At 39.0% G+C, this 25260-nt stretch overlaps 2 protein-coding genes across 24 annotated transcripts in view; one reads left to right on the top strand and one right to left on the bottom strand.

Moving 5' to 3' along the window:
* The window catches only part of CCDC66 (coiled-coil domain containing 66), a 53615-nt gene extending 30924 nt beyond the window's left edge, over window positions 1–22691 (top strand). For 10 of the 17 annotated variants that reach the window (XM_023201175.2, XM_023201124.2, XM_023201137.2 and 7 more), the window contains 8 exons: window positions 13793–13954; window positions 15690–15834; window positions 16474–16626; window positions 17690–18183; window positions 18741–18781; window positions 19882–20138; window positions 20415–20539; window positions 22402–22671. In XM_023201175.2, the coding sequence (XP_023056943.1) occupies window positions 13793–13954; window positions 15690–15834; window positions 16474–16626; window positions 17690–18183; window positions 18741–18781; window positions 19882–20138; window positions 20415–20539; window positions 22402–22488 (1464 nt within the window). In that variant the 3' untranslated portion in view covers window positions 22489–22671. Of the gene's footprint in view, window positions 1–13792; window positions 13955–15689; window positions 15835–16473; window positions 16627–17689; window positions 18184–18740; window positions 18782–19881; window positions 20139–20414; window positions 20540–22401 lie in introns of all 17 variants that reach the window. The other 7 variants (XM_023201169.2, XM_023201164.2, XM_023201195.2 and 4 more) reach the window with 2 other exon arrangements.
* The window catches only part of TASOR (transcription activation suppressor), a 65913-nt gene continuing 61728 nt past the window's right edge, over window positions 21076–25260 (bottom strand). For 3 of the 7 annotated variants that reach the window (XM_023201106.3, XM_026446969.1, XM_026446970.1), the window contains one exon: window positions 23732–24715. In XM_023201106.3, coding sequence (XP_023056874.1) covers window positions 24660–24715 — 56 coding nt within the window. In that variant the 3' untranslated portion in view covers window positions 23732–24659. Of the gene's footprint in view, window positions 24716–25260 lie in introns of all 7 variants that reach the window. The other 4 variants (XM_023201099.2, XM_023201092.2, XM_023201085.2 and 1 more) reach the window with 3 other exon arrangements.

Genomic DNA, 25260 nt, shown 5'->3' with positions numbered 1-25260 from the left:
TAGCAAGTTGCTTATTGGTTTTGTTTATCTTTAAAAAAATCTTTGTTTCTTGATCCTTTGTATTGTGTTTTTTGTCTCTATTTTGTTTAGTTCTCCTCTAGGGTTTATTATTTCTTTCCTTCTACTAATTTGGAGTTTGTTCTTTTCTAGTTCCTTTTAGGTACATCATTAGATTGCTTTTTGAAATGTTTCTAATTTTTTGATAAATGCACTTATTGCGAAAATTTCCGTCTTAGCACTGCTTTTTCTGTATCCCATAGGTTTTGGTATGTTGTGTTTCAATTTTCATTTTTTCAAGAATTTTTTAAAAAATTTTTTCCTTGACTGGATGCTTGTTCAGAAGCATGTTGTTTAATTTCTGTTTATTTGTACAGTTGCCAGTGTTCTTCTCCTTATTGATTACTAGTTTTGTTCCATTGTAGTTTGAGAAAGTACTTGATATGAAATCAGTTTTTTAAAGTTTGTTGAGATTTGTTTTGTGTCCTAACATATGATCTGTCCTGGAGAATAATCCTTGTGCTAATGAAAAGAATGTGTGTTCTCTTAACTGTTGGATGAGATATTCTGTAAGGCTGTTAGGTCTGTTTGGCTTAATGTACAGTTTAAGTCCAATGTTTGTTAATTTTCTTTTTAGATGATCTATCTAGTGCTGAGAGTGAGGTATTGACATCCCCAGCTATTATTGTATTATAGTCTATCTCTCCTTTAGATCTAATAATGCTTGCTTTATATTTCTAGGTGTTCTGGTGTTGTGTACGTATGTTTGCAGTTGTTATATGGTCTTGCTGAATTGATCCCTTTATCATTACATAATGACCTTCTTTGTCTCTTTTTAATGTTCATGACTTAAAGTCTTTTTCATCTGAAATAAGTACAGCAATTCCTGCTTGCTTTTGGTTCTGGCTCTGTTGAATATTTCTTTTCCATTTCTTCCCTTTTAGTCTTTTTATGTCTTTACAGATGAAGTGACTTTCTTATGGTCAGCAAATATGTTTTGTTTGTTTGGCTGGTTTTTATTCATTCAGGCAGTCTATACCTTTTAATTTACTTAGTTTACATGCAAAGTTATTAATATATGAAGACTTAATCCTGTCTCTTTTTTTTTTTTTTTTGTAGTTTGTATATCCTTTGTTCCTTTCATTATTTATCAATGTGGCTTGGTAGTTTTCTGTAGTGAAAATGTTTGATTCCTTTCTTTTTCTCTTTAGTGTGTTTCTTTTTGTTTAACATTGTGGTTTGGTGGCATCCTGTAGTGGTAACATTTGAGGTTTTTTCTCCTCTTTATTTGTTTGCCCTACCAGTGGTTTTTGTATTTTCAAGTGTTTTCTTGGTGGTAGTTAATTGCTGTTGTGCTTCCAGGTGTAGACTCCCTGAACTTTAGCATTTCTTGTATGACCGGTCTAGTGGTGATGACTTCCCGCAGCTGTTGCTTGTCTACGAAAGACTATATATTCTTCATTTATGAAGGATAACTTTACAGGGTGTAGTATCTTTGGCAGGTTTTTCTCCCCCCTTTCAGCACTTTAGATATAATTCTTTCCTGGCTCTAAGGTTTCTGCTGAGAAATATGCTGTTAGTCTGATGGGGGTTCCTTTATAGGTGACGAGATGATTTTCTCTTGCATGGTTTTTAGAATTTTCTCTTTGTCTCTTACTTTTAACAGTTTGACTATAACATGCTGTGGAGAAGAATTTTTTGCAGTGTATCTATTTGGGGATCTTTGAGCCTCCTGTATCTGGATTACTAAACCTCTTGCTAGACCTGGGAAGTTTTCATCTTTTATTTCATTAAATAGGTTTTCTGACTCTATTCTTTCTGTTTGCCTTCTCAGACACTGAAAATTCAAATATTTGGTCACTTTATGGTATCCCATATGTCACAAAAGCTAGGCTGATTCTTTTTTATTCTTTTTTCCTTTTTTTTCTGAATGTGTTATTTTTAAAGACCTATCTTTAGGCTCTACAATTCTTGTGTTTTATTTAATCTATTGTTGAAGTTTTCAGATATGCTTTGTATTTCATTCAATGATTTCTTCATTTCCAGAATTTGTTTGGTGGTTCTTTTTCTGATATCTACTTCTTTGGTACATTTCTCATTCATACCCTGAATTGTTTTTCTGACTTTTTTGTATTGGTTTCCAGTATTCTCTTGTACCTCATTGGGCTTCTTTAGTATTGAAATTTTGAATTTTTTTCTGGGATTTCATAACTTGCTTTTTGATTAAGATCTATTGCTGGAGAATTATTGTATTCCTTTGGAGGTGTCCTATTTCCTTGCTTTTTAAAAATTTTTATTTTTCCATAAGTTATTGGGGTACAATGGTATTTGGTTACATGAATAAATTAGTTAGTGGTGATTTGTGAGATCCTGGTGCACCCGTCATGCGAGTAGTATACATTGCACCATATATGTTTATTAAATCCCCCCCACCGACCTCCACTCTTCCCCACAAGTCCCCAAAGTCCATTGTATCATTCTTATGCCTTTGCATCATCATAGGTTAGCTCCCACATATCAGTGAGAACATATGATGTTTGGTTTTCCATTCTTGAGTTACTTCACTTAGAATGATAGTCCCCAGTCTCATCCAGGTCATTGCTAATGCTGTTAATTCATTCCTTTTTATGGCTGAGTAGTATTCCATTCTATATATATATATATATATATATATCTATGTGTGTGTCACAGTTTCTTTATCCACTCGTTGATTGATGGGCATTTGGGTTGGTTCCATGATTTTCCAGTTGTGAATTGTGCTGCTATAAACATGCATGTGCAAGTATCTTTTTTGAATAATGATTTCTTTTCTTCTGGGTAGATACCCAGTAGTGGGATTGCTGGATCAGATGGTAGTTCTACTTTTAATTCTTCAAGGAATCTCCACACTGTTTTCCATAGTGGCTGTACTAGTTTACCTTCCCACCAGCAATGTAGAAGTGTTGCCTGATCACCACATCCACACCAACATCTACTGTTTTTTGATTTTTTAATTATGGCCATTCGTAAGGTGGTATCACATTGTGGTTTTGATTTGCATTTCCCTGATCATTAGTGATGTTGAGCATTTTTTCATATGTTTGTTGGCCATTTGTATATCTTCTTTTGAGAATTGTCTATTCCTGTCCTTAGCTCACTTTTTGATAGGATTGTTTGGTTTTTTTCTTACTGATTTGAGTTTGTTGTAGATTCTGGTTATTAGTCATTTGTCAGATATATAGATTGGGAAGATTTTCTCCCACTCTGTGGGTGGTCTGTTTACTCTGCTGAGTGTTTGTTTTGCCGTGCAAAAGCTCTTTAATTAGGTCCCAGCTATTTATGTTTGTTTTTATTGCATTTGCTTTTGGGTTTTTGGTCATGAAATCTTTGCCTAAGCCAACGTCTAGAAGGGTTTTTCCAATGTTATCTTGTTTTTTTTGTATTTATGATTATTTATTATTTCTCCCATATCTTTTTTTGTTGCTGCTTATTATACTTTAAGTTTCGGGGTACATGTGCAGACATGGAGTTTTGTTACATAGGTATACACGTGCCATGGTGGTTTGCCGCACCCATCAACTCATCATCTACATTAGGTATTTCTCCTAATGGTATCCCTCCCCTAGAGACCCCCACGCACTGACAGGCTCCAGTGTGTGATGTTCCCCTCCCTGTGTCCATGTATTCTCGTAGTTCAACTCCCACTTATGAGTGAGAACGTGCAGTGTTTGGTTTTCTGTTCTTTTGTTAGTTTGCTGAGAATTATGGTTTCCACCTTCGTCCACGTCCCTACAAAGGACATGAACTCATCCCTTTTTATGGCTGCATGGTATTAATGGTGTATGTGTGCCACATTTCCTTTTTTTTTTTGAGACGGAGTCTTGCTCTGTTGCCCAGGCTGGAGTGCAGTGGTGTGATCTCGGCTCACTGCAAGCTCTGCCTCCTGGGTTCACGCCATTCTCCTGCCTCAGTCTCCCAAGCTGGGACTACAGGCGCCCGCCATGACGCCCAGCTAATTTTTTGTATTTTTAGTAGAGACGGGGTTTCACCGTGTTAGCCAGGATGGTCTCGATCTCCTGACCTTGTGATCCGCCCGTCTTGGCCTCCCAAAATGTTGGGATTACAGGCGTGAGCCACTGCGCCTGGCCCACATTTTCTTTATCCAGTCTATCATTGATGGGCATTTGGGTTGGTTCCAAGTCTTTGCTGTAGTGCTACAATAAACATACATGTGCACGTATCTTTTTTTTTTATTTTTCCTTGAGACAATCTGGCTGTGTCGCCAGGCTGGAGTGCAGTGGCGCAATCTCAGCTCACTGCGACCTCCACCTCCCAGGTTCAAGTGTTTCTCCTGCCCCACCCTCCAATGTAGCTGGGATTATAGGCGCCTGCCACCATGCCTGGCTAATTTTTGTATTTTTAGTAGAGAGAGGGTTTCACCATGTTGGCCAAGATGGTCTCAATCTCCTGACCTCATGATCTGCCTGTCGCAGCCTCCCAAAGTGCTGGGATTACAGGTGTGAGCCACCGCACCCAGCCATGTGTATCTTTATAGTAGAATGATTTATAATCCCTTGGGTATATACCCAGTAATGGGATTGCTGGGTCAAATGGTAGTTCTGGTTCTAGATCCTTTAGGAATTGCCACACTGTCTTCCACAATGGTTGAACTAATTTACACTCCCACCAACGGTGTAAAAGCGTTCCTATTTCTCCACATCCTCTCCAGCATCTGTTGTTTCCTGACTTTTTAATGATCGCCATTCTAACTGGCATGAGATGGTATCTCATTGTGGTTTTGATTTGCATTTCTCTAATGACCAGTGATGATGATCTTTTTTTCATATGTTTCTTGGCTGCATAAATGTCTTCTTTTGAGAAGTGTCTGCTCATAGTCCTTTGCCTACTTTTTGATGGTGTTTTTTCTTGTAAATTTGTTTAGGTTCTTTGTAGATTTTGAGTATTAGCCTTTTGTCAGATAGATAGATTGCAAAACTTTTCTCCCGTTCTGTGGGTTGTCTGTTCACTCTGATGATGGTTTCTTTTGCTGTGCAGAAGCTCTTTAGTTTAATTAGATCCCATTTGTCAGTTTCAGCATTTTTGCCATTGCTTTTGGTGTTTTAGTCATTTTGTCCATGCCTTGTCCTGAATGATATTGCCCTAGGTTTTCTTCTAGGGTTTTTCTGGTTTTAGGTCTTACGTTTCGGTCTTTAATCCATCTTGAGTTAATTTTTGTATAAGGTGTAAGAAAGGGATCCAGTTTCAGTTTTCTGCATATAGCTTAGTCAGTTTTCCCAACACCATTTTTGAAATAAGGAATCCTTTCCCCATTGCTTGTTTGTGTCAGGTTTATCAAAGATCAGATGGTTGTAGATGTGTGGTGTTATTTCTGAGGCCTCTGTTCTGTTCCATTCGTCTGTGTATCTGTTTTGGTACCAGTGCCATGCTGCTTTGGTTATTGTAGCCTTGTAGTATAGTTTGAAGTGAGGCAGCGTGATGCCTCCAGCTTTGTTCTTTTTGGTTAGGATTGTGTTGGCTATGTGGGCTCTTTTTTGATACCATAAGAAATGTAAAGTAGTTTCTTCCAGTTCTGTGAAGAAAGTCAAAGGTAGCTCGATGGGGATAGCATTGAATCTATAAATTACTTTGGGCAGTATGGCCATTTTCACAATATTGATTCTTCCTATCCATGAGTATAGAATGTTTTTCCATTTGTTTGTGTCCTCTTTCATTTCCTTGAGCAGTGGTTTGTAGTTCTCCTTGAAGAGGTCCTTCACATCCCTTGTAAGTTGTATTCCTAGATATTTTATTCTCTTAGTAGCAGTTGTGAATGAGAGTTCACTCATGATTTGGCTCTCTGTTTGTCTGTTATTGGTGTATAGGAATGCTTGTGATTTTTGCACATTGATTTTGTATCCTGAGACTTTGCTGAAGTTGCTTATCAGCTTGAGATTTTGGGCTGAGATGATGGGGTTTTCTAAATATACAATCATGTCATCTGCAAACAGAGACAATTTGACTTCCTCTTTTCCTATTTGAATACCCTTTATTTCTTTCTCATGCCTGATTGCCCTGGCCAGAACTTCCAATACTATGTTGAATAGGGGTGGAGACAGAGGGCATCCTTGTTTTGTGCTGTTTTTCAAAGGGAATGCTTCCAGTTTTTGCCCATTCAGTATGATACTGGCTGTGGGTTTGTCATAGATAGCTCTTACTATTTTGAGATACATTCCATCAATACCTAGTTTATTGAGAGGTTTTAGCATGAAGGGATGTTAAATTTTGTCAAAGGCCTTTTCTGCATCTATTGAGATAATCATGTGGTTTTTGTCATTGGTTCTGTTTATGTGAATAGATTATGTTTATTGATTTGCGTATGATGAACCAGCCTTGTGTCCCAGATATGAAGCCAAGTTGATTGTGGTGGATAAGCTTTTTGATGTGCTGCTGGGTTTGGTTTGACAATATTTTATTGAGGATTTTTGCATCAATGTTCATCAGGGATATTGGCCTGAAATTCTCTTTTTTTGTTGTTGTGTCTCTGCCAGGTTTTGGTATCAGGATGATGTTGGCCTTATAAAATGAGTTAGGGAAGATTCCCTCTCTTTCTGTTGTTTGCAATAGTTTCAGAAGGAATGATACCAGCTCCTCTTTGACCTCTGGTAGAATTCGGCTGTGAATCCATCTGGTCGTGGACTTCCTTTGGTTGGTAGGCTATTACTGCCTCAATTTCAGACCTGGTTATTGGTCTATTCAGGGATTCGTCGTCTTCCTGGTTTAGACTTGGGAGGGTGTATGTGTCCATTTCTTGTAGATTTTCTAGTTTATTTGTGTAGAGGTATTTATAGTATTCTCTGATGGTAGTTCATATTTCTGTGGGATCAGTGGTGAAACCCCCTTTATCCTGTTTTTTGGTATTTTTTTTGAAATGGAGTCTCACTCTGTTGACCAGGCTGGATTGCAGTGGTGAGATCTTGGCTCACTGCAAACTCTGCCTCCCGGGTTCACGCCGTTCTCCTGCCTCAGCTTCCCAAGTGGCTGGGACTACAGGCACCCACCACCATGCCTGGCTAATTTTGTGTATTTTTTAGTACAGATGGAGTTTCACCGTGTTAGCCATGATGGTCTCAATCTCCTGACCTCGTGATCCACCCACCTCGGTCTCCCAAAGTGCTGGGATTACAGGCGAGAGCCACTGCACGTGGCCCCCTTTATCATTTTTTATTGCATTTGTTTGATTCTTATCTCTTTTCTTCTTCTTAGTCTGGCTAGTGGTCTATTTTGTTGATCATTTCCAAAAGCCAGCTCCTGGATTCATTGAGTTTTTTGAAGGCTTTTTCGTGTCTCTGTCTCCTACAGTTCTGCTCTAATCTTAGTTATTTCTTGTCTTCTGGTAGCTTTTGAATTTGTTTGCTCTTGCTTCTCTTGTTCTTTTAGTTGTGATATTAGGGTATCGATTTTAGATCTTTCCTGCTTTCTCTTTTGGGCATTTAGTGCTATAAGTTTCCCTCTAAACACTGTTTTAAATGTGACCCAGAGATTTTGGTACATTGTCTCTTTGTTCTCATTGGTTTCAAAGAACATCTTTATTTCTGCCTTAATTTCGTTATTTACCCAGTAGTCATTCAGAAGCGGGTTGGTCAGTTTCCATGTAGTTGTGCCATTTTGAGTGAGTTTCTTAATCCTGAGTTCTAGTTTGATTGCACTGTGGTCTAAGAGACTATGTTATGATTTCCGTTTTTTTGCATTTGCTGAAGAGTGTTTTACTTCCAATTCTGTGGTCAGTTTTAGAATAAGTGTTATGAGGTCCTGAGAAGAATGTATATTCTGTTGATTTGGGGTGGAGAGTTCTGTAGATGTCTATTAGGTCCACTTGGTCCAGAGCTGAGTTCAAGTCCTGAATATCCTTGTTAATTTTCTGTCTCTTTGATCCGTCTGATATTGACAGTGGGATGTTAAAGTCTCCCTATTATTGTGTGGAAGTCTAAGTCTCTTTGTAGGTCTCTAAGAACTTTGCTTTATGAACCTGGCTGCTTCTGTATTGGGCACATATATATTTAGGATAGTTAGCTCTTCTTGTTGCATTGATCCCTTTACCATTATGTAATGGCCTTCTTTGTCTCTTTTGATCTTTGTTGGTTTAAAGTCAGTTTTATCAGAGACTAGGATTGCAACCCCTGCTTTCTTTCCATTTGCTTGGTAAATCCTCCTTCATCCCTTTGAGCTTATGTGTGTCTTTGCATGTGAGATGTCTCTTGAATACAGCACACTGATGGGTCTTGATTCTTTATCCAATTTGCCAGTCTGTATCTTTTAATTGGGGCATTTAGCCCATTTACATTTAAGGTTAATATTGTTATGTGTGAATTTGATCCTGTCATTATGATGCCAGCTGGTTATTTTGCTCATTAGTTGATGCAGTTTCTTCATAGTGTTGATGGTCTTTACAATTTGGTATGTTTTTGCAGTGGCTGGTACTGGTTGTTCCTTTGCATGTTTAGTGCTTCCTTCAGAAGCTCTTGTAAGACAGGCCTAGTGGTGACAGAATCTCTCAGTATTTGCTTGTCTGTAAAGGATTTTATTTCTCCTTCGCTTATGAAACTGAGTTTGGCTGGATATGAAATTCCAGGTTGAAAATTCTTTTTTTTTAAGAATGTTGAATATTGGCCCCAACTCTCTTCTGGCTCTTAGGGTTTCTGCCAAGAGATCCACTGTTAGTCTGATGGGCTTCCCTTTGTGGGTAACCTGACCTTTCTCTCTGGCTGCCCTTAATGCTTTTTTTCCTCCATTTCAGCCTTGGTGAATCTGACAGTTATGTGTCTTGGGGTTGCTCTTCTCGCGGAGTATCTTTGTGGTGTTCTCCGCATTTCCTGAATTTGAATGTTGGCCTGTCTTGCTAGGTTGGGGAAGTTCTCCAGGATAATATCCTGAAGAGTGTTTTCCAACTTGGTTCCATTCTCCTCGTCACTTTCAGGTACACCAATCAAATGCAGATTTGGTTTTTTCACATACTCCCACATTTCTTGGAGGCTGTGTTTGTTCTTTTTTCATTCTTTTTTCTCTAATCTTGTCTTTGCACTTTATTTCATTAAGTTGATCTTCAATCACTGATACCCTTTTTCCACTTAATCAGTTCATCTATTGATACACCAGCCATTGTTACTTGTGTGTGCTTCACAAGGTTCTCGTGCTGTGTTTTTCAGCTCCATCAGGTCATTTTGTTCTTCTCTAAACTGGTTATTCTAGTTAGCAATTTGTCTAACCTTTTTTCAAGGTTCTTAGCTTCCTTGCATTGGGTTAGAACATGCTCCTTTAGCTTGGAGGAGTTTGTTATTTCCCACCTTCTGAAGCCTTCTTCTGTCAATTCCTCAAACTCATTCTCTGTCCAGTTTTGTTCCCTTGCTGGCAAGGAGTTGTGATCCTTTGGAGGAGAAGAGGTGTTCTGATTTTTGGAATTTTCGGTCTTTTTGTGCTGGTTTCTCCCCATCTTCATGGATTTATTTACCTTTGGTCTTTGATGTTGTTGACCTTTGGATGGGGTCTCTGAGTGGATGACCTTTTTGTTGATGTTGATGCTAATTCTTTCTGTTTGTTAGTTTTCCTTCTAATAGGCCCCTCTGCTGCAGGTCTGCTGGAGTTTGCTGGAAGTCCACTCCATATCCTGTTTGCCTGGGTATCACCAGCGAACGCTGCAGAACAGCAAAGATTGCTGCCTGTTCCTTCCTCTGGAAGCTTCATCCCAGAGGGGCACCTGCCAGATGCCAGCCAGAGCTCTCCTGTTTGAAGTGTCTGTCAGCCCCTACTAGGAGGTGTCTCCTAGTCAGGATATATGTGGGTCAGAGACCCACTTGAGGAGGCAGTCTGACCCTTAGCAGAGATCGAATGCTGTGCTTGGCGATCCACTGCTCTCTTCAGAGCCACCAGGCAGAGATGTTTAAGTCTGCTGAAGCTGCACCCGCAGCCAACCCTTCCCCTGGTGCTCTGTCTCAGGGAGGTAGGGGTTTTATCTATAAGCCCCTGACTGGGGCTGCTGCCTTTTTTTCAGAGATTCCCTGTCAAGGGAGGAGGAATCTAGAGAGGCAATCTGGCCACAGCAGCCTTGCTGAGCTGCAGTGGGTTCTGCCCAGTTCGAACTTCCAGGCGGTTTTGTTTACACTGTGAGGGTAGAACCGCCTACTCAAGCCTTAGCAGTGGTGGATGCCCCTCCCCCCACCAAGCTCGAGAGTCCCAGGTCAACCTCAGACTGGAGAGTCCCAGGTCAACCTCAGACTGCTGTGCTGGCAGTGAGAATTTCAAGCCAGTGGATCTGAGCTTGCTGAGCTCTGTGGGGGTAGGACCCTCCAAGCCCAACCACTTGGCTCCCTGGCTTCAGCACCCTTTCCAGGGGAGTGAATGGTTCTGTCTCACTGGCGTTCCAGGCACCACTGGGGTATGGAAAGAAAACTCCTACAGTTAGCTCAGTGTCTGCCAAAACGACCGCCCAGTTTTGTGCTTGAAATCCAGGGCCCTGGTGGCATAGGTACCAGAGGGAATCTCCTGGTCTGTGGGTCGCAAAGACTGTGGGAAAAGCACAGTATCTGGCCAGAATGCACCATTCCTCATGGCATGGCACAGTCCCTCATGGCTTCCCTTGGGTAGGGGAGAGATTTCCCTGACCCTTTGCACTTCCTGGGTGAGGCAACGCCCCACCCTGCTTTGGCTCACCCTCAGTGGGCTGCACCCACTGTCCAACCAGCCCCAGTGAGATGAACCAGTTACCTCAGTTGGAAATGCAGAAATCACCTACCTTCTGCATCCATCTTGCTGGGAGCTGCACACTGGAGCTCTTCCTATTCGGCCATCTTGCCAGCAACCCTCCATCTTCTAGAATGTTTATAATTTCAGGTCTTAGGTTTAAGTACTTAATCCATCTTGAGTTGATTTTTTATAAGGTGAGATGAGGATCCAGTTTCATTCTCCTATATGTGGCTAGCCAATTATTCCAGCATCATTTGTTGAAAAGGGCATCCTTTCCCCACTTTATGTTTTGTTTACTTTGTTGAAGATCAGTTGGCTGTAAGTATTTGGGTTTATTTCTAGGTTCTCTATTCTGTTCCAATGGTCTGTGTGCCTATTTTTGTGTGAGTACCATGCTGTTTTGGTGACTGTGGCCTTATAGTATAGTATAGTTTGAAATCAGGTAGTGTGATGCCTCCAGATTTGTTCTTTTTGCTTAGTCTTGCTTCGTGTGGGCTCTTTTTTGGTTCCATATGAATTTTAGAATTGTTTTTTCTAACTCTGTGAAGAATGATGGTGGTATTTTGATGGGGATTATGCTGAATTTGTAGCTTGCTTTTGGCAGTATGGTCATTTTCACAATATTGATTCTACCAGTACATGAGCATGGGATGTGTTTCCATTTGTTTGTATCATCTGTGATTTCTTTCAGCAGCGTTTTGTAGTTTTCCTTGTAGAGGCCTTTCGACTTCTGTGTTAGGTATATTCCTAAGTATTTTAGGTATTTTTTTGCAGTTGTTGTAAAAGGGGTTGAGTTCTTGATTTGATTCTCTGCTTGGTTGCTGTTGGTGTATAGAAGAGCTACTGATTTGTGTACATTAATTGTGTATCTGGAAACTGCAGAATTCCTTTATCAGTTCTGGGAGCTTTCTGGAGGAGTCTTAGGGACTCCTAAAGTAAACAGTCATGTCATCAGCAAACAGGGACAGTTTGACTTCCTCTTTACTGATTTGGATGCCCTTTATTTATTTCTCTTGTCTGATTGCTCTGGCTAGGACTTCCAGTACTATGTTGAAGAGGAGTGGTGAGAGTGGGCATCTTTGTCTTGATCCTGTTCTCCGAGAGAATGCTTTCAACTTTTCCCCATTCAGTATTATGTTGGCTGTGGGCTTGTCATACATTGCTTTTATTACATTAAAGTATGTCCCTTGTATGCTGATTTAACTGAGGGTTTTAATCATAAAGGATGCTGGATTTTGTCAAATGCTTTTTCTGCATCTGTTGAGATGATCGTGTGATTTTTGTTCTTCTTTTAAGAATTACATTTATTACATGTATTGACTTGAGTATGTTAAACCATCCCTGCATCCCTGGTATGAAACCCACTTGATCATGGTGGAGTATCTTTTTGATATGTTGTTAGACTCAGCTAGTATTTTGTTAAGGATTTTAGCATCTGTGTTCATCAAAGATAGCGGGTCTGTAGTTTTCTTCTTTGGGTGCGTCCTTTCCTGGTTTTGGTATTAGGGTGATGCTGGCTTCATAGAATGAATTAGGGAGTGTTCCTTCTTTCTCCATCTTGTGGAATAGTATCAAAAGGATTGGTACCAATTCTTTGAATGTCTGGTAGAATTCTGCTGTGAATCCATCTGGTCCTGGACTTTTTTTTGTTGGTAATTTTTTAATTACCATTTCAGTCTCACTGCTTGCTATTGGTCTGTTCAGAGTATCTAATTATTTCTGATTTAAGCTAGGATGGTTGTATTTTTCCAGGACTTTATCCGTTTCGTGTACGTTTTCTAGTTTATGTGTGTAAAGGTGTTCATAGTAGCCTTGAATGATCTTTTGTATTTCAGTGGTGTCAGTAATATCTCCTGTTTCGTTTCTTAGTGAGGTTATTTGGATTTTCTCTGTTCTTTTCTTGGTTAATCTTGCTAATGATCTATCCATTTTATTTATCTTTTCAAATAACCAGCTTTTTGTTTCATTTGTCTTTTGTATTTTTTTGTTTCAGTTTCATTTAGTTCTGGGAATGGTGGCAGTGGGTTGGGTGGGTGAGTAGGTTTTCAAGCCACTAGGCAGCAAACATGGGCAATGGCAGTAGTAGTAGTGGGACAACCCTCTGGGATCCAAGCAGTCAGCAGTGGTTTTGGCGGTGGCTATGATGGGCTGCGTGGGCCAGTCCTCAGACTTGCTGGTGGCATATGTGGGTGGGTGCCAGCTGTGATGGTAATGGCAGGTTGATTGGGCCCAGACTCTGGGAGGAGTGCTCAGGTGCCAATGGTGGTGTCCTGGGCAGGGCAATCCCCAGATCCCTGGACCATGTGCTTGGTTACTGGTGGAGATGAAGCAAGGCTGGGCAGACCTGCCCCCAGGTTCCCAAGGTGTTGTGTGCAGGTGCTGGCTGTTGTAGGCTGGGGTGGTATGATTTCCAGGCCACCAGCAGAATGCTTAGGTTGGGGCAGTAGCAGCTGCATTGTAGCTCTGCTACTAGGGAGGGTGGGTTTGCTTTCAGTGAGTTGCTCTTGCAGATGGTGAATGTCAGTGGGTCTCTAGGGATGTGGAGATGCAGGGGCTGTAGGGCCCCAGGGCAAGATGCAGATCCACTAGGAGCTGGGCTCTCAAAATAGTGCCATGCTACAGTTCCTTAGGTCTTGGGTGTTTGTGGGACCTAGTGTGAGCTCCCTCTTGAGCAGTGCTTTCCTGTGCTCTCCAGGTAATGCCCTGTTAGTCTTGAGACCCACAAGGGTCAAGGGGCTATTTGGTGATTAGGATTATAGGAGTCCTTGGTGGGAATGTGGATTGCTGGGGATTGCTCACTTTCCTTTTCCTCCAATTAGGCAGCCTCTGTAGACTCCTAGCTAATCCTGTCAAGACAGGCTGCTTTGCTTCCTTCCTTGCTTTTGATGCTTCCTGTCATTTTGAATTCCACTATTCACTGTTAGATCTACGTGAAGTATGATTGTCTACTCATTATTCTGGTTCCCCTCTGTGGAAGAGGTGAGCACTGAATGTATCTAGTCAGCCATCTTGCTTGAAGTCCGTCCTGCTTCACAGATTTTTATTTTTGACAATGATTTATGTGATTGCTTATGACTAGAAAGCCATCACTGCCCAGGTAGAAGAGAAGCGCAGGAAGAAACAACTGGAGGAAGAGCAAAGAAAGAAGGAAGAACAAGAAGAGGAGCTTCGCTTAGCACAGGAACGTGAAGAGATGCAGAAACAGTATGAAGAAGACATACTTAAGCAAAAACAAAAGGAAGTAGGTATTTACATTCTAATTTTAACTTTGATTTTTGATTCTGTTTTTGAGACAAGGTCTCACTCTTCTGCTCAGGTTGGAGTACAGTGGTGCAATCATAGCTCACTGCAGTCTTGACTTCTGGGCACAAGTTGTCCTTCCACCTTGGTCTCCTCAGTAGCAGGGACTACAGGCACGGTAGTACCACCACATTTGGCTGATTTTTTTGTTGGTGTGTGGAGGAGACAGGGTCTCACTATGTTGCCTAGGCTGGTCTCAAGCTCTTGGGCTCAAGTGATCCTTCCACCTCAGCCTCCTAAAGTATTGGTATTACAGGTGTGAGCTACCACATTTGGCCTCCTAATTGTAACATTTTAGAATAAAAATGGATGTATTTTTAAAGGAAAAATAACCAGAAGTTGAACATTTCTATTATTTTGAAATTGTGAAGCTATGTATGGACATGTCAGACCTTCACATAAAGTTAGGAAAGAGGGAAGCTTGAGAAAGTTTCATTATTTCACGTGATAATAGTTCTTAAATGTTATATTGGTTTGGCCTTTTCTGTAGAGGAGGTCACAGCACGAAGCAGGTGTTACCTATGCGCTTCATTTTTATCTACTCCTAGTTTCTTTGCTTCATTTCTAAGCAATAATTATTATATTAATAATTATTCTAGGTATGTTAAGAGAAATGATTGACCTATCAGTGTATCCACTTATGAAGAGGAACGTACATTTGCAGAATAATTGGCTGGGATTGATGATACAATTTGTGACTGTCCTAGACTAGATCTCTATGTTAAATGACCTTTTTTTGAGACAGAGTCTCGCTCAGTCACCCAGGCTGGAGTGCAGTGGTGTGACCTCGGCTCACTGCAAGCTCCGCCTCGTGGGTTCACGCCATTATCCTGCCTCAGCCTCCCAAGTAGCTGGGACTACAGGTGCCCGCTGCCACGCCCGGCTGATTTTTTGCATTTTTAGTAGAGACCGGGGTTTCACCATGTTAGCCAGGATGGTCTCGATCTCCTGACCTCGTGATCCACACACCTCGGCCTCCCAGAGTGCTGGGATTACAGGCGTGAGCCACTGCCCCTGGCCTAAATTACGGCCTTTTTAAAAAGTAGATACTAGGAGACAACATAGGTATGCATACATATCTTGTCTGCACCACTAGGAGAACCCTAAGTGGTGCAGACAAGATAGGTATGTATGGTGGTGGTACCATATTTGAGCTAACCTAACAAAAATACTCATTTGCTAAAGTTTTAAAATGTAGAGCACTTTAAACGTTTTCCTGCCTTTTACTGCAGTTTTCCCACTTGGCAACCTTCACTCCAAAATTGGCTAGTAAAGGGACACATGGTCTGGGTTCCAGTTTCATTGAGTTACCCCTATGTAACTTGAGGAAATCAGTAAAGTATCATTTGAACCGCAAGGTCATAAACCTTGTGTTTACCTTTTAAAATCTATTTTTAAATGTAATAGAACAGTTTTTAAAACTTTGAAAACTTTCAGTATAAATTTGAAATGGGTAAAAAGAGTTACCATATTTGTGATTGAACACAGCTGTAGAAAAAGATGTTAAAATGTAAGCTCCAGAAGGGCAGGAACTTTGTCTTGACTGTTCTCCTTAGCCTTAGTATGTAAACAAGTGCCTGACACATAGGAGAAGCTTAGAAAATACTTACTGAGAGGAAATAGTCAAGTCTTTGTATGTTTAATAGTTGTATTTAATAACACATCAATATTGACAGGAAATCATGACTGTCAAGACAAATGAGCTATTCCAGACAATGCAGCGAGCGCAGGAACTGGCACAGAGACTAAAACAAGAACAGAGAATCCAAGAATTGGCGCAAAAGGGACATGACACTTCTAGATTGATTAAAAATCTTGGTGGTAAGGGCTTAACCAGAACTTTATTTATAATATTTTTAGAAGATGATTCTAAATAATTCCTTTTTATCTTTGTTTGGAGAAAAGGACTCATTCTGTTGCCTAGGCTAGAGTGCAGTGGTGCCATCACAGCTCACTGCAACCTTGTATTTTTTGTAGACGTGGAATCTCGCTTTGTTGCCCAGGCTGGTCTTGAACTACTGCCTTCAGATGACCCTCCCACCTTTGCCTCCCAAAGTGTTGGGATTACAGGTGTGGGTCATTGCACCCAGCCTAAATGATTGCCTATTTTTAATACCTTTAATATACCTACTATTTTTGTAGGAATTTCAGACCTTAAACTAGTGTAATTTTATAAATAGGAATGCTTAATTTATGTGGAAAATTACAATACAAGCAGAAATAATGTTAAAATGTGTTAAATAATGTTAAAATAATAGGTAAAATGTTTACTTTTTGTGTCTGTTTTTACAGAGAACAATTACGAAATGATCTCCCTAAATTCAGTAACTGATAGGAATGTGGGTAACTTTTTGTAAGAAAATTTTTATTGCAGTGTTCATTCTGATTAAGTGAAAATTATTGTATTGCTGCTATACATACATAATTTTTATTAATATTCCTTAAGTGTTGTTTTATCAGGTAATTTCTCTTTGCCAGTTGATACAATACAAATGGAATATAACGCATCTACTAACATTTCAAATTCAAGACATGATTCTGATGAAGTCAGTGGTAAAATGAATACATATACGAATTATACGACTTCTAAGAAGGATACTGGTGTGCAAACAGGTATTTGTGTAGGAATTGTGGTTTGATTTAAAATTTACTTAAAGTCATAATTAAAGCAATTAGAATTAAGTTCAATTTAAAAGTTCAAAAATTAATGAAAGGTGAGGTTTTCAGTAAGTTACAAAATAAAGGAATAACAGCTTTGTTGAAATATGTCACATACCACAAAATTTACCCTACAGTTTAGTGTTTTTTGGTATTCAGTGTTGCAACCATTACCGCAATCAATTCTAAAACATTTTGATCACTCTAGAAAGAAACACTGTACCCATTACTTGTCACTTTCTATTTCTTTCTTCTTTCTCCTCCAGTTAACGTTCTGTCTCTGAATATTTTTGCCTGTTCTGGACATTTCATGTAACTGGAATTAGGCCACATACGGTCTTCTCTGGCTTCTTTCTCTTAGCATGTTTTAAGGTTCATCCATGTTGTAGCATGTGTCAGTACTTCATTCCTGTTTGTCACTGAATAAATATTACATTTATAATACCACATTTTTATTCATGAGTTGAACATTTGGGGTATTTCCACTTTTTGGCTATTATTAATATGCTGCTGTGAATATTCATATATATAGATTTTTGTGGATGTACATTTTTAGTTCTTTTGAGAGAAGAGTAGAATTGCTGAGTCATGAGTAACAGGTACTGTATGTTTAGCATTTTGAAGAACCACCAAACTCTTCTCCAAAGCAGTGGTATCATTTTACATTCCACCATCAGTGCATGTGGGTTCTGATTCTCTATATTCTTGCCAAACCCTTGTTACTCTACTGATTGTGAAGTGTTATCTTAGGTGGTTTTGGTTTGCATTTTCCCCAGTGACTAATGATGTTGAGCATCTTTTCATGATTATCAATTCATAGAGATGGAAATTAGAGTGGTGGTTGCCAGTGGTTGGGAGTATGAGGGGTTGTTCTTTAATGAGTATAACAGAGTTTTGGTTTTGTTGAAAATTAATAAAAGTCTCAGAGGGCAGTAATTGTTTAATGTTTTGGGGAAAGTTATTTAAAATTGAAAATTTTGTTTACAATTTTAAGAAATCATTTGAAACTTTTTTTTAGATGACTTAAATATAGGAATATTCACCAATGCAGAATCACATTGTGGATCATTAATGGAGAGGGACATCACAAATTGTTCATCTCCTGAGATTTCGGCAGAACTTATTGGACAGTTTAGCACCAAGAAAAACAAGCAAGAACTCACTCAGGATAAAGGAGCCAGCTTAGAAAAAGAAAACAATCGGTATAATGACCAGTGTAATCAGTTCACAGGAATAGAGAAACAAACAAAACACATGAAGAAATATCCTAAAAGGCCTGATTGGAATATAAATAAGCCACCTAAAAGGTATATTCCAGCATCAGAAAAGTACCCTAAACAGCTTCAAAAGCAAAGAGAAGAAAAAAAAGTAAGGAGGCAGATGGAATTGCTTCATTTGGTAGAAAAAAATAATCCTGGGCACCTCTCTCAAAACAGAGGCATTTCATCAGAAATTTTTCATTCATCTCATCAAGAAACTGAGTCAAAGTTCAGGTGGCATCTAGTCAAAAAGGTAAAGCTCTTCCATCTTAGAAGATATGTTGATATTTCTAGATTTAAAATAATTTCTCACATGTATGCTTTGGTAAGGCTCTTCTGATCTGTTTCAGTTTACATTAGGGATCAGCAAACTATATCCCATGGGCAAATCCAGGCTGCTACCCGTTTTTGTAAAATTTTATACGAACATAGTCAACTCATTCTTTTATCAATTGTCTATGGCTGACTTCACACAACAGACTAGCAACAGAAACAATATGGCCCACAAAGCTGAAAAGGTTTTCTTATTGAGTCCTTTACATTTAACACAACTTCTATAGATGAATGCTGTGGGTTCAAAATACCCCTTTAAAACCCTTGTTTATAGTCCATATAGACAGAGGTCAGTTTGGGAGATTAGGAACTACTGGATTAGTTTGACTCTGGAAAAATACTGAATCAATCTGTTGCTCAGTCGGTACCTGTTATTCAAATATTACCCTCAGATTATTTCAATAAATAGCTCTAAAAATATTTGTGGGGATATGTGAAAATGCTATATATTCCTTTCTGCATTTATCCATCTTTTAGGAAGAAGAGCCTCTGAATATTAATTCATTCAGCAAGGGAAGGTATGTATGCATCAGATTAATTTCGCAGCTACTTAATGCTGTGTGGGACAAAAAAGGGATTCAAGATGTGGACAGCATGAGGCATATAGGTATATGTAGAGAACAGTCAGAAAGGGTGTGGCTTCCAGGTGAGGGTTAGAGGATTGAGGGTTAGAGGATTAAGGGATAGGGTGGCACTTTAGCTGGAGCTTGAAGGCCCATGTTGGACTGGGCCTAGGCAGGAATGTAGATAACATTTACTTTTATCTCTAGACTTAACTAAGTGATTTTGATATTCCAGGTATGTCACTAGCAGAATAGGCATTCTGCTTTGGGAGGAGGGATGGCAGGGGGCGGTGAAAGGGAACAAATGACTGATAAGGACAATGAGAAATTCAGTCAGTGAGAGATTTAGAAATTAGAATATACTGTCTTTGTGCATGAACCAGCTGGTTTAGTTGTCTCAGAATGGGGCTTAAAAACAAGTTTCGTTCAGATGGTGAGTACATTATTATATGGTGAATTATCTAAGGAGAAGACAGTAGGCTCAGATTAACCAAGCCAGCAGTGTTCCTCAGGATCTAGTAATTAAATTTCTCCCTTGTGCTACAGTACACATACCATAGCTAGTGCTAGTAAAAACACAAATTAATACCATTCTTTTCCCGTTTTATGGAACGGTATTATAGAGCTCAGGCTTCTATGCATATATTCCCAAAGGTGTTACAGGTACATTTAGAATAAAGTGAAATGGGCCAGGCATGTGGCTCACGCTTGTAATTCCAGCACTTTGGGAGGCCGAGGCAGGTGGATCACCTGAGGTCAGGAGTTCAAGACCAACCTGGCCAACATGGTGAACCCTGTCTCTACTAAAAATACAAAAACTAACTGGGCACAGTGGCGTGCGTGTGTAATCCCAGCTACTTGGGAAGCCGAGACAGGACAGTTGCTTGAACCCAGGAGGCAGAAGTTGCAGTGAGCTCAGATCACACCACTGCACTCCAGCCTGGGCAACAGAGCGAGACTTCGTTTCATAAATAAAGTGAAATGTAATCAAAGAGATATACTTAATCTAAATACAGAATTTTTTACTAAGGCTCCTATTTTTCTTTTTTTAATAGGTCTCCATCACCACCAGTTCCAGCAGTGAAAAACAGAACCCAACAAACTCAAAATACATTACACTTACCACTAAAAAACAGTAGCCATGAGAGAGAGAATTTGATTTCAGGAGGTAATCAAACAGAATTATCACCTGGGATTTCTGAATCATCCCATTTTGTTCCCTATGTTCGAACAAATGAGATCTATTACCTTGATCCCGATGCACCACTGTCTCGGCCTTCAACCCAGGACCCTCAGTACCAAAATTCACAAGGTAAGTATAAGCATTCTAACTGTAAAAATTGAAGACCCATGTAAACCCCCAACTTCAAATTCCAAATTAGTAATTCCTGCACTTAGTTCTAGAAAGTTTCTTACTATGTTTGCTCCTGGAGAGATGAAGGAATTTTCTCTTGAATGTGTCTTAAATTTTGCTTAGTACTTTCCTAGGATACATATTTATTAATGACTCCTTAGACTATTATATAGCACAGGGCTATGTCATTTTACTAATGTAATTGACTGATTTGTTACTTTCATCTGGCTTTAGACTGTGGCCAAGAACGACAGCTATTTGATTCTGACTGTGTCAGGGATCCACTTCTTAATCCTAACATGGTGAAAAATAGGGATCGACAGCAAGCAATCCTTAAGGGACTTTCAGAACTGAGACAGGTATGAGCTTTTTCAAGTGTAGATGTGTCCATTCTTTATGTGGCGTGGGCGGTTGGGGGAACATGTTGAATGGCTGTTTTAAGTTACTTTGATGCATCCCAGGTTTTTTTTTTTTTTTTTTGAGACGGAGTCTCGCTCTGTCGCCTGGGCTGGAGTACAGTGGCCGGATCTCAGCTCACTGCAAGCTCCGCCTCCCGGGTTTACACCATTCTCCTGCCTCAGCCTCCCGAGTAGCTGGGACTACAGGCGCCCGCCACCTCGCCTGGCTAGTTTTTTTCGTATGTTTTAGTAGAGACGGGGTTTCACCATGTTAGCCAGGATGGTCTCGATCTCCTGACCTCGTGATCTGCTCGTCTTGGCCTCCCAAAGTGCTGGGATTACAAGCTTGAGCCACCGTGCCCGGCCTCATCCCAGGTTTTAACAAATATTTCAGTTTCTGTATGTTAGACACAAATAAAATGGGACTTTCTTGGACTTGCTTTTACATTGCCGTCTTTTGAGTAGTTCTTTCCAGTACGAAATCATGAGACAGTTCCAAAATTAAGACAAGTTTATTGAGTAAAAAAAATGCATACATTGGAATGGCAAAACATCAATAAGGCTCTAAAACAAAAAATACAGTTACGCTTTAACAAATTCTTAGCAATATGTGGCTTTTAAAAAAACTTGACGTGTTTAGAATATTGACGTACATCCCAAATAGTAATAAATTCAGTATGAAATTATACATATAACCTTACTCACCAGACTACTTTTTCTCCCAAACTATTGTGACTTCTCATTATTTTACTCTCTGATTAAAACAGGTTTTACAACCTTTGTTCCATCCCTTGGGCTTTAAAAAGAATGGCTGTAGTTAGCTTTGATTCACTATATACTCTGTACTCAGGGAAGAATAAGCTGTGTTGTTTAAAAGTGCCCTTTTCCATGTCGTCATGTACCAATACCCTCTGCATTTCAAAATGCTGACTCAGATGTTTTCCTTCTACAGAACTAGAAAATTGTCCCCTTTGGTCTATTTACTCATTTGAAGACAAACAGGATTACTAAGAGTTTTACATAAATTATTTCTTTAGAGTGACAAAGTGTTAATTTACTTCTTGCTTAGTGGAGACAAAAATTGTGAGATAAAGGAATATGATGTACACATCTACCCACAAATATAGTGCCCAGTGTTATTTCAGCAGGCCCCTTCTATTAGCATCTAAGGTAAGGTTAGGATAGTCAAGATAAACACTGGATGTTGGCCAGGCGCAGTGTGGCTCAAGCCTGTAATCCCAGCACTTTGGGAGGCTGAGGCAGGTGGATCACGAGGTCAGGAGATCAAGACCATCCTGGCTAACACGGTGAAACCCTGTCTCTACTAAAAACACAAAAAATTAGCTGGGTGTGGTGGTGGGTGCCTGTTAGTCCCAGCTTTTTGGGAGGCAGGAGAATGGCGTGAACCTGGGAGGCGGAGCTTGCAGTGAGCCGAGATCGCACCACTGCACTCCAGCCTGGGCAACACAGCAAGACTCCGTCCCAAAACAAAACAAAACAAACAAACACTGTATGTATGTTAAGAGAGACTCCTCCTAGTATCTAAGAGCACTTGGGGGTGGATTGGGGGAGAGGGAATGACTTAATTTACCCCCATAGTTTTGGAGGCTTGATTTTTAAGAAAATTCTCATCCCTACTGATTTTTATGCTAAAAATATAATGTTACAAATGTGATAGCTATATATCCAAATGAAGTGGTCTAGTACAAGCATTTCTGAAAAATTTTTGAATGACAGTTTTCCAAGTGAATAGAATTCTAGTTTAACACAACATTGCAAGTCAGGTGTGCACATTTTACTAACATATATCAATGTGATTTCAGGGCCTTCTCCAGAAGCAAAAGGAGTTGGAAAGTAGTCTCCTGCCTTTAGCTGAAAATCAAGAAGATAATTTTGGTTCTTCATTTTAAATGTAGAAAATCAAATCCTTCACATTTGATTTGTGTCTTCCAAATTATAAAATGTGCTCACTGGCTTAACGGTATTTTTCAAATAGCCTAGATTTTATTTTTTTAAATGCTCATTAGAAACTTGTATACTATGTAGTAAAATGCTGTACTTGTTCTATACAATAAAACAGATACTTTTGTAAACGCTTAGTAGTAAAAAAAAACATGTTCTGCTCTGTCACCACCTGAGTATTGAAGCCCTATAAAAAGAACACTTTCTACTTACCTTAATATAGTCTGGCGTTCCTGGGACCTCACAGTGTTCTTTCACACTTTTTATGTAACTTATTAAGTGAAATACCATTCATGCATTTGTTCTAAAGTGCCAAAGTTCTATCTAACTTATTAACACATCTAGACCCATAACTCTATATATAAACTTTTACTAAAATAACAAATTCAATTTAGGCTTCCGTGGAAATTGTTTTCTTCTCTAAATCCTGAATTGTTTTCTTTAAATCCTGCTTTTATGACATTTGTAGAAATTGCAATTTTCAAAAACATTTTTATAAGTTAGCATTAGCAACAAGTTAGTAATTAGTATTAGAGGCAGTAGTTAGGAATAGATGTAGGTTTGAAAGCTATCTCCACTGTATCTTTCTAGTATAGCACTAATGTGTTCAACAAATGGTAATTACTACTAAGACCACCTCAAAAATATATTTCCATTATACTTCAATATTGCTAAAACTAATTTAAAAATCAAATTGTTCAATGCGTTGATAAACAGAAGCCTATCTTTTGAAATATGAAAGTTAATTTCATTAAATCAAGGATTGCACAAGTACTGAAAAATCATCCAATACTCTCGAAGTTACTGGAATTTTAGCAATAGGCAGTTTTTACATGACTAAGCCTAGAGATAAAAAATGTGTCCTATGTACATAGTTTATTATCGAAATGAAACTGCATTGTTAAATCTTGAGGTATTGAGCCAAAATCCTGTAAATATTAACACTGCTATCACTGGCTTATACCTGTGTAAAAACACTATACAAAAGCCTAAATCAAAATAATTCACTTCAACAAAAGTACTTTGTATCAGGTGACATTAGAGCAAAAGTAGTAAAGCCTTTGCTGTTTACCGTCCTCCTGCAAGCATCTGATTTTACACATAAAACAGGCTTCAATTTGAAGCCTAACTACAGGTAACATACAAAAGTAAAACTTAGAAGTGCCAACATGAGATAATTCAAGTACAATATATGTTAAAAATATATATTTATTTCAATTTTTAGATGCTTCAACTGTTACAGACCATCATGATTTAAATAAAAGAAAAAACATTTGAGAAAGAACAAGAACCTTTTTAGAGAATGAAATATAAATTGTTAATAAACAAAGTCCACAACAATCTATTTAAAAAAAAAAGTTACTATAGTTATTTCTCTTGTGAATATGGCCTGGAAGAATCACTTTTCCCTCAACTTAAGGGAGGTGGAGATTTATCTCTATCCAAGCTTTGAGTATAAGCAGATAAGAAGTAATTTTCATTTTCTTGAGACTGACTTGATGAAAGGGCATATGGTGTCCCCAAAAATGTCTGATGAGTGAGAACATTAAAATGACTAAATTGATGGGACATATTTAATTGACTATGATAAACCTGAAAGTTCCTGTATGAATCTTGTTCTGTTGAATTGCTGTTCTCTCCTTCAGAGCATACTATATCAACGGAAGTTCTCTCTTCAGAATCAAGATAAGTCTTATCTTCTAATAAACTGTTTTGCACATCAGGAGACGACTGCAACTCAATTTGAGTATTCTTTTTTTGATCTGTTCCACGTGATCCTTTGGTCTCTTTCTCCCATATTTCTGAATGAAAATTGCTGCATACTTCTATATGTGAGATTTCATCCCCTGAATCCAGAGACATATCCTCTTCATCCTTTTCATCGTTTTCTAAAAGAGCTACATTTAAAAAACAAAAAGTCCTCCTCTATTGAAATACACAGTTTGTTTAAGTTTTAAAATTATACACTACTCACACAATATAACGCGTCAGGGTCTGCAAGTCCACAATCCCTTAAAGCTTGGTCTTCTGCCACAAGTTCACTTAGTCACAACACTCACACTAGATGTGAATGTCCAGATAATCCGATGCTAAAAGCTTCTGCGAAATGTGTTCACGTTTAATGTTGGGAAATCCCAACTCCCAGCTCCAAAGGGGTTAATGTCAAAACAGCATCTAAAGTTATACGGTAATTCAGTATTTGACAAGACAAATATAAAATAAAATTTTTTGACATCTAGCTTCACTGGATTACTAAACTGGTTAGCACTATTGAACGATCATTTCTGCTTTTTTTTCATCCAAAACAAAAGTACATCTTTCATTTTACATAGAACTGGAACCAAAGCAGAGGCCATCTCACGAAAGACTAAAGCTATAACAGCTCTACTATCTTGCAATTAAATTGTTTTATACATGTGGGGAGGTCTAGTAGCTCAATGCTGAATCGCCATATCTGGTTTCCTACCTTTTTATTAATATAACCCCTTTGCTGACAACAGTAACCAATAATGCTTACAACCCTCAAAGAGAAAATGCATACTCCATAGTGTGCATTGTCTACAATATAGATAGAAATGCATAATCTATAATAACTAACAACTTACACTGGCTACAGTATAATAAATGAGCAGATCTTGTGCATGCTAAGTATTAGAATGATAAATGTCTTCAAACACTTTCCCTATGACTATTTATACTGAGGTGAGTGGTTTCAAAAC

This window comes from Piliocolobus tephrosceles, chromosome 2 (genome assembly GCF_002776525.5).
Source record: "Piliocolobus tephrosceles isolate RC106 chromosome 2, ASM277652v3, whole genome shotgun sequence".
NCBI classification, from domain to species: Eukaryota; Metazoa; Chordata; class Mammalia; order Primates; family Cercopithecidae; genus Piliocolobus; species Piliocolobus tephrosceles.
This window is presented reverse-complemented; position numbering and strand designations above follow the sequence as displayed.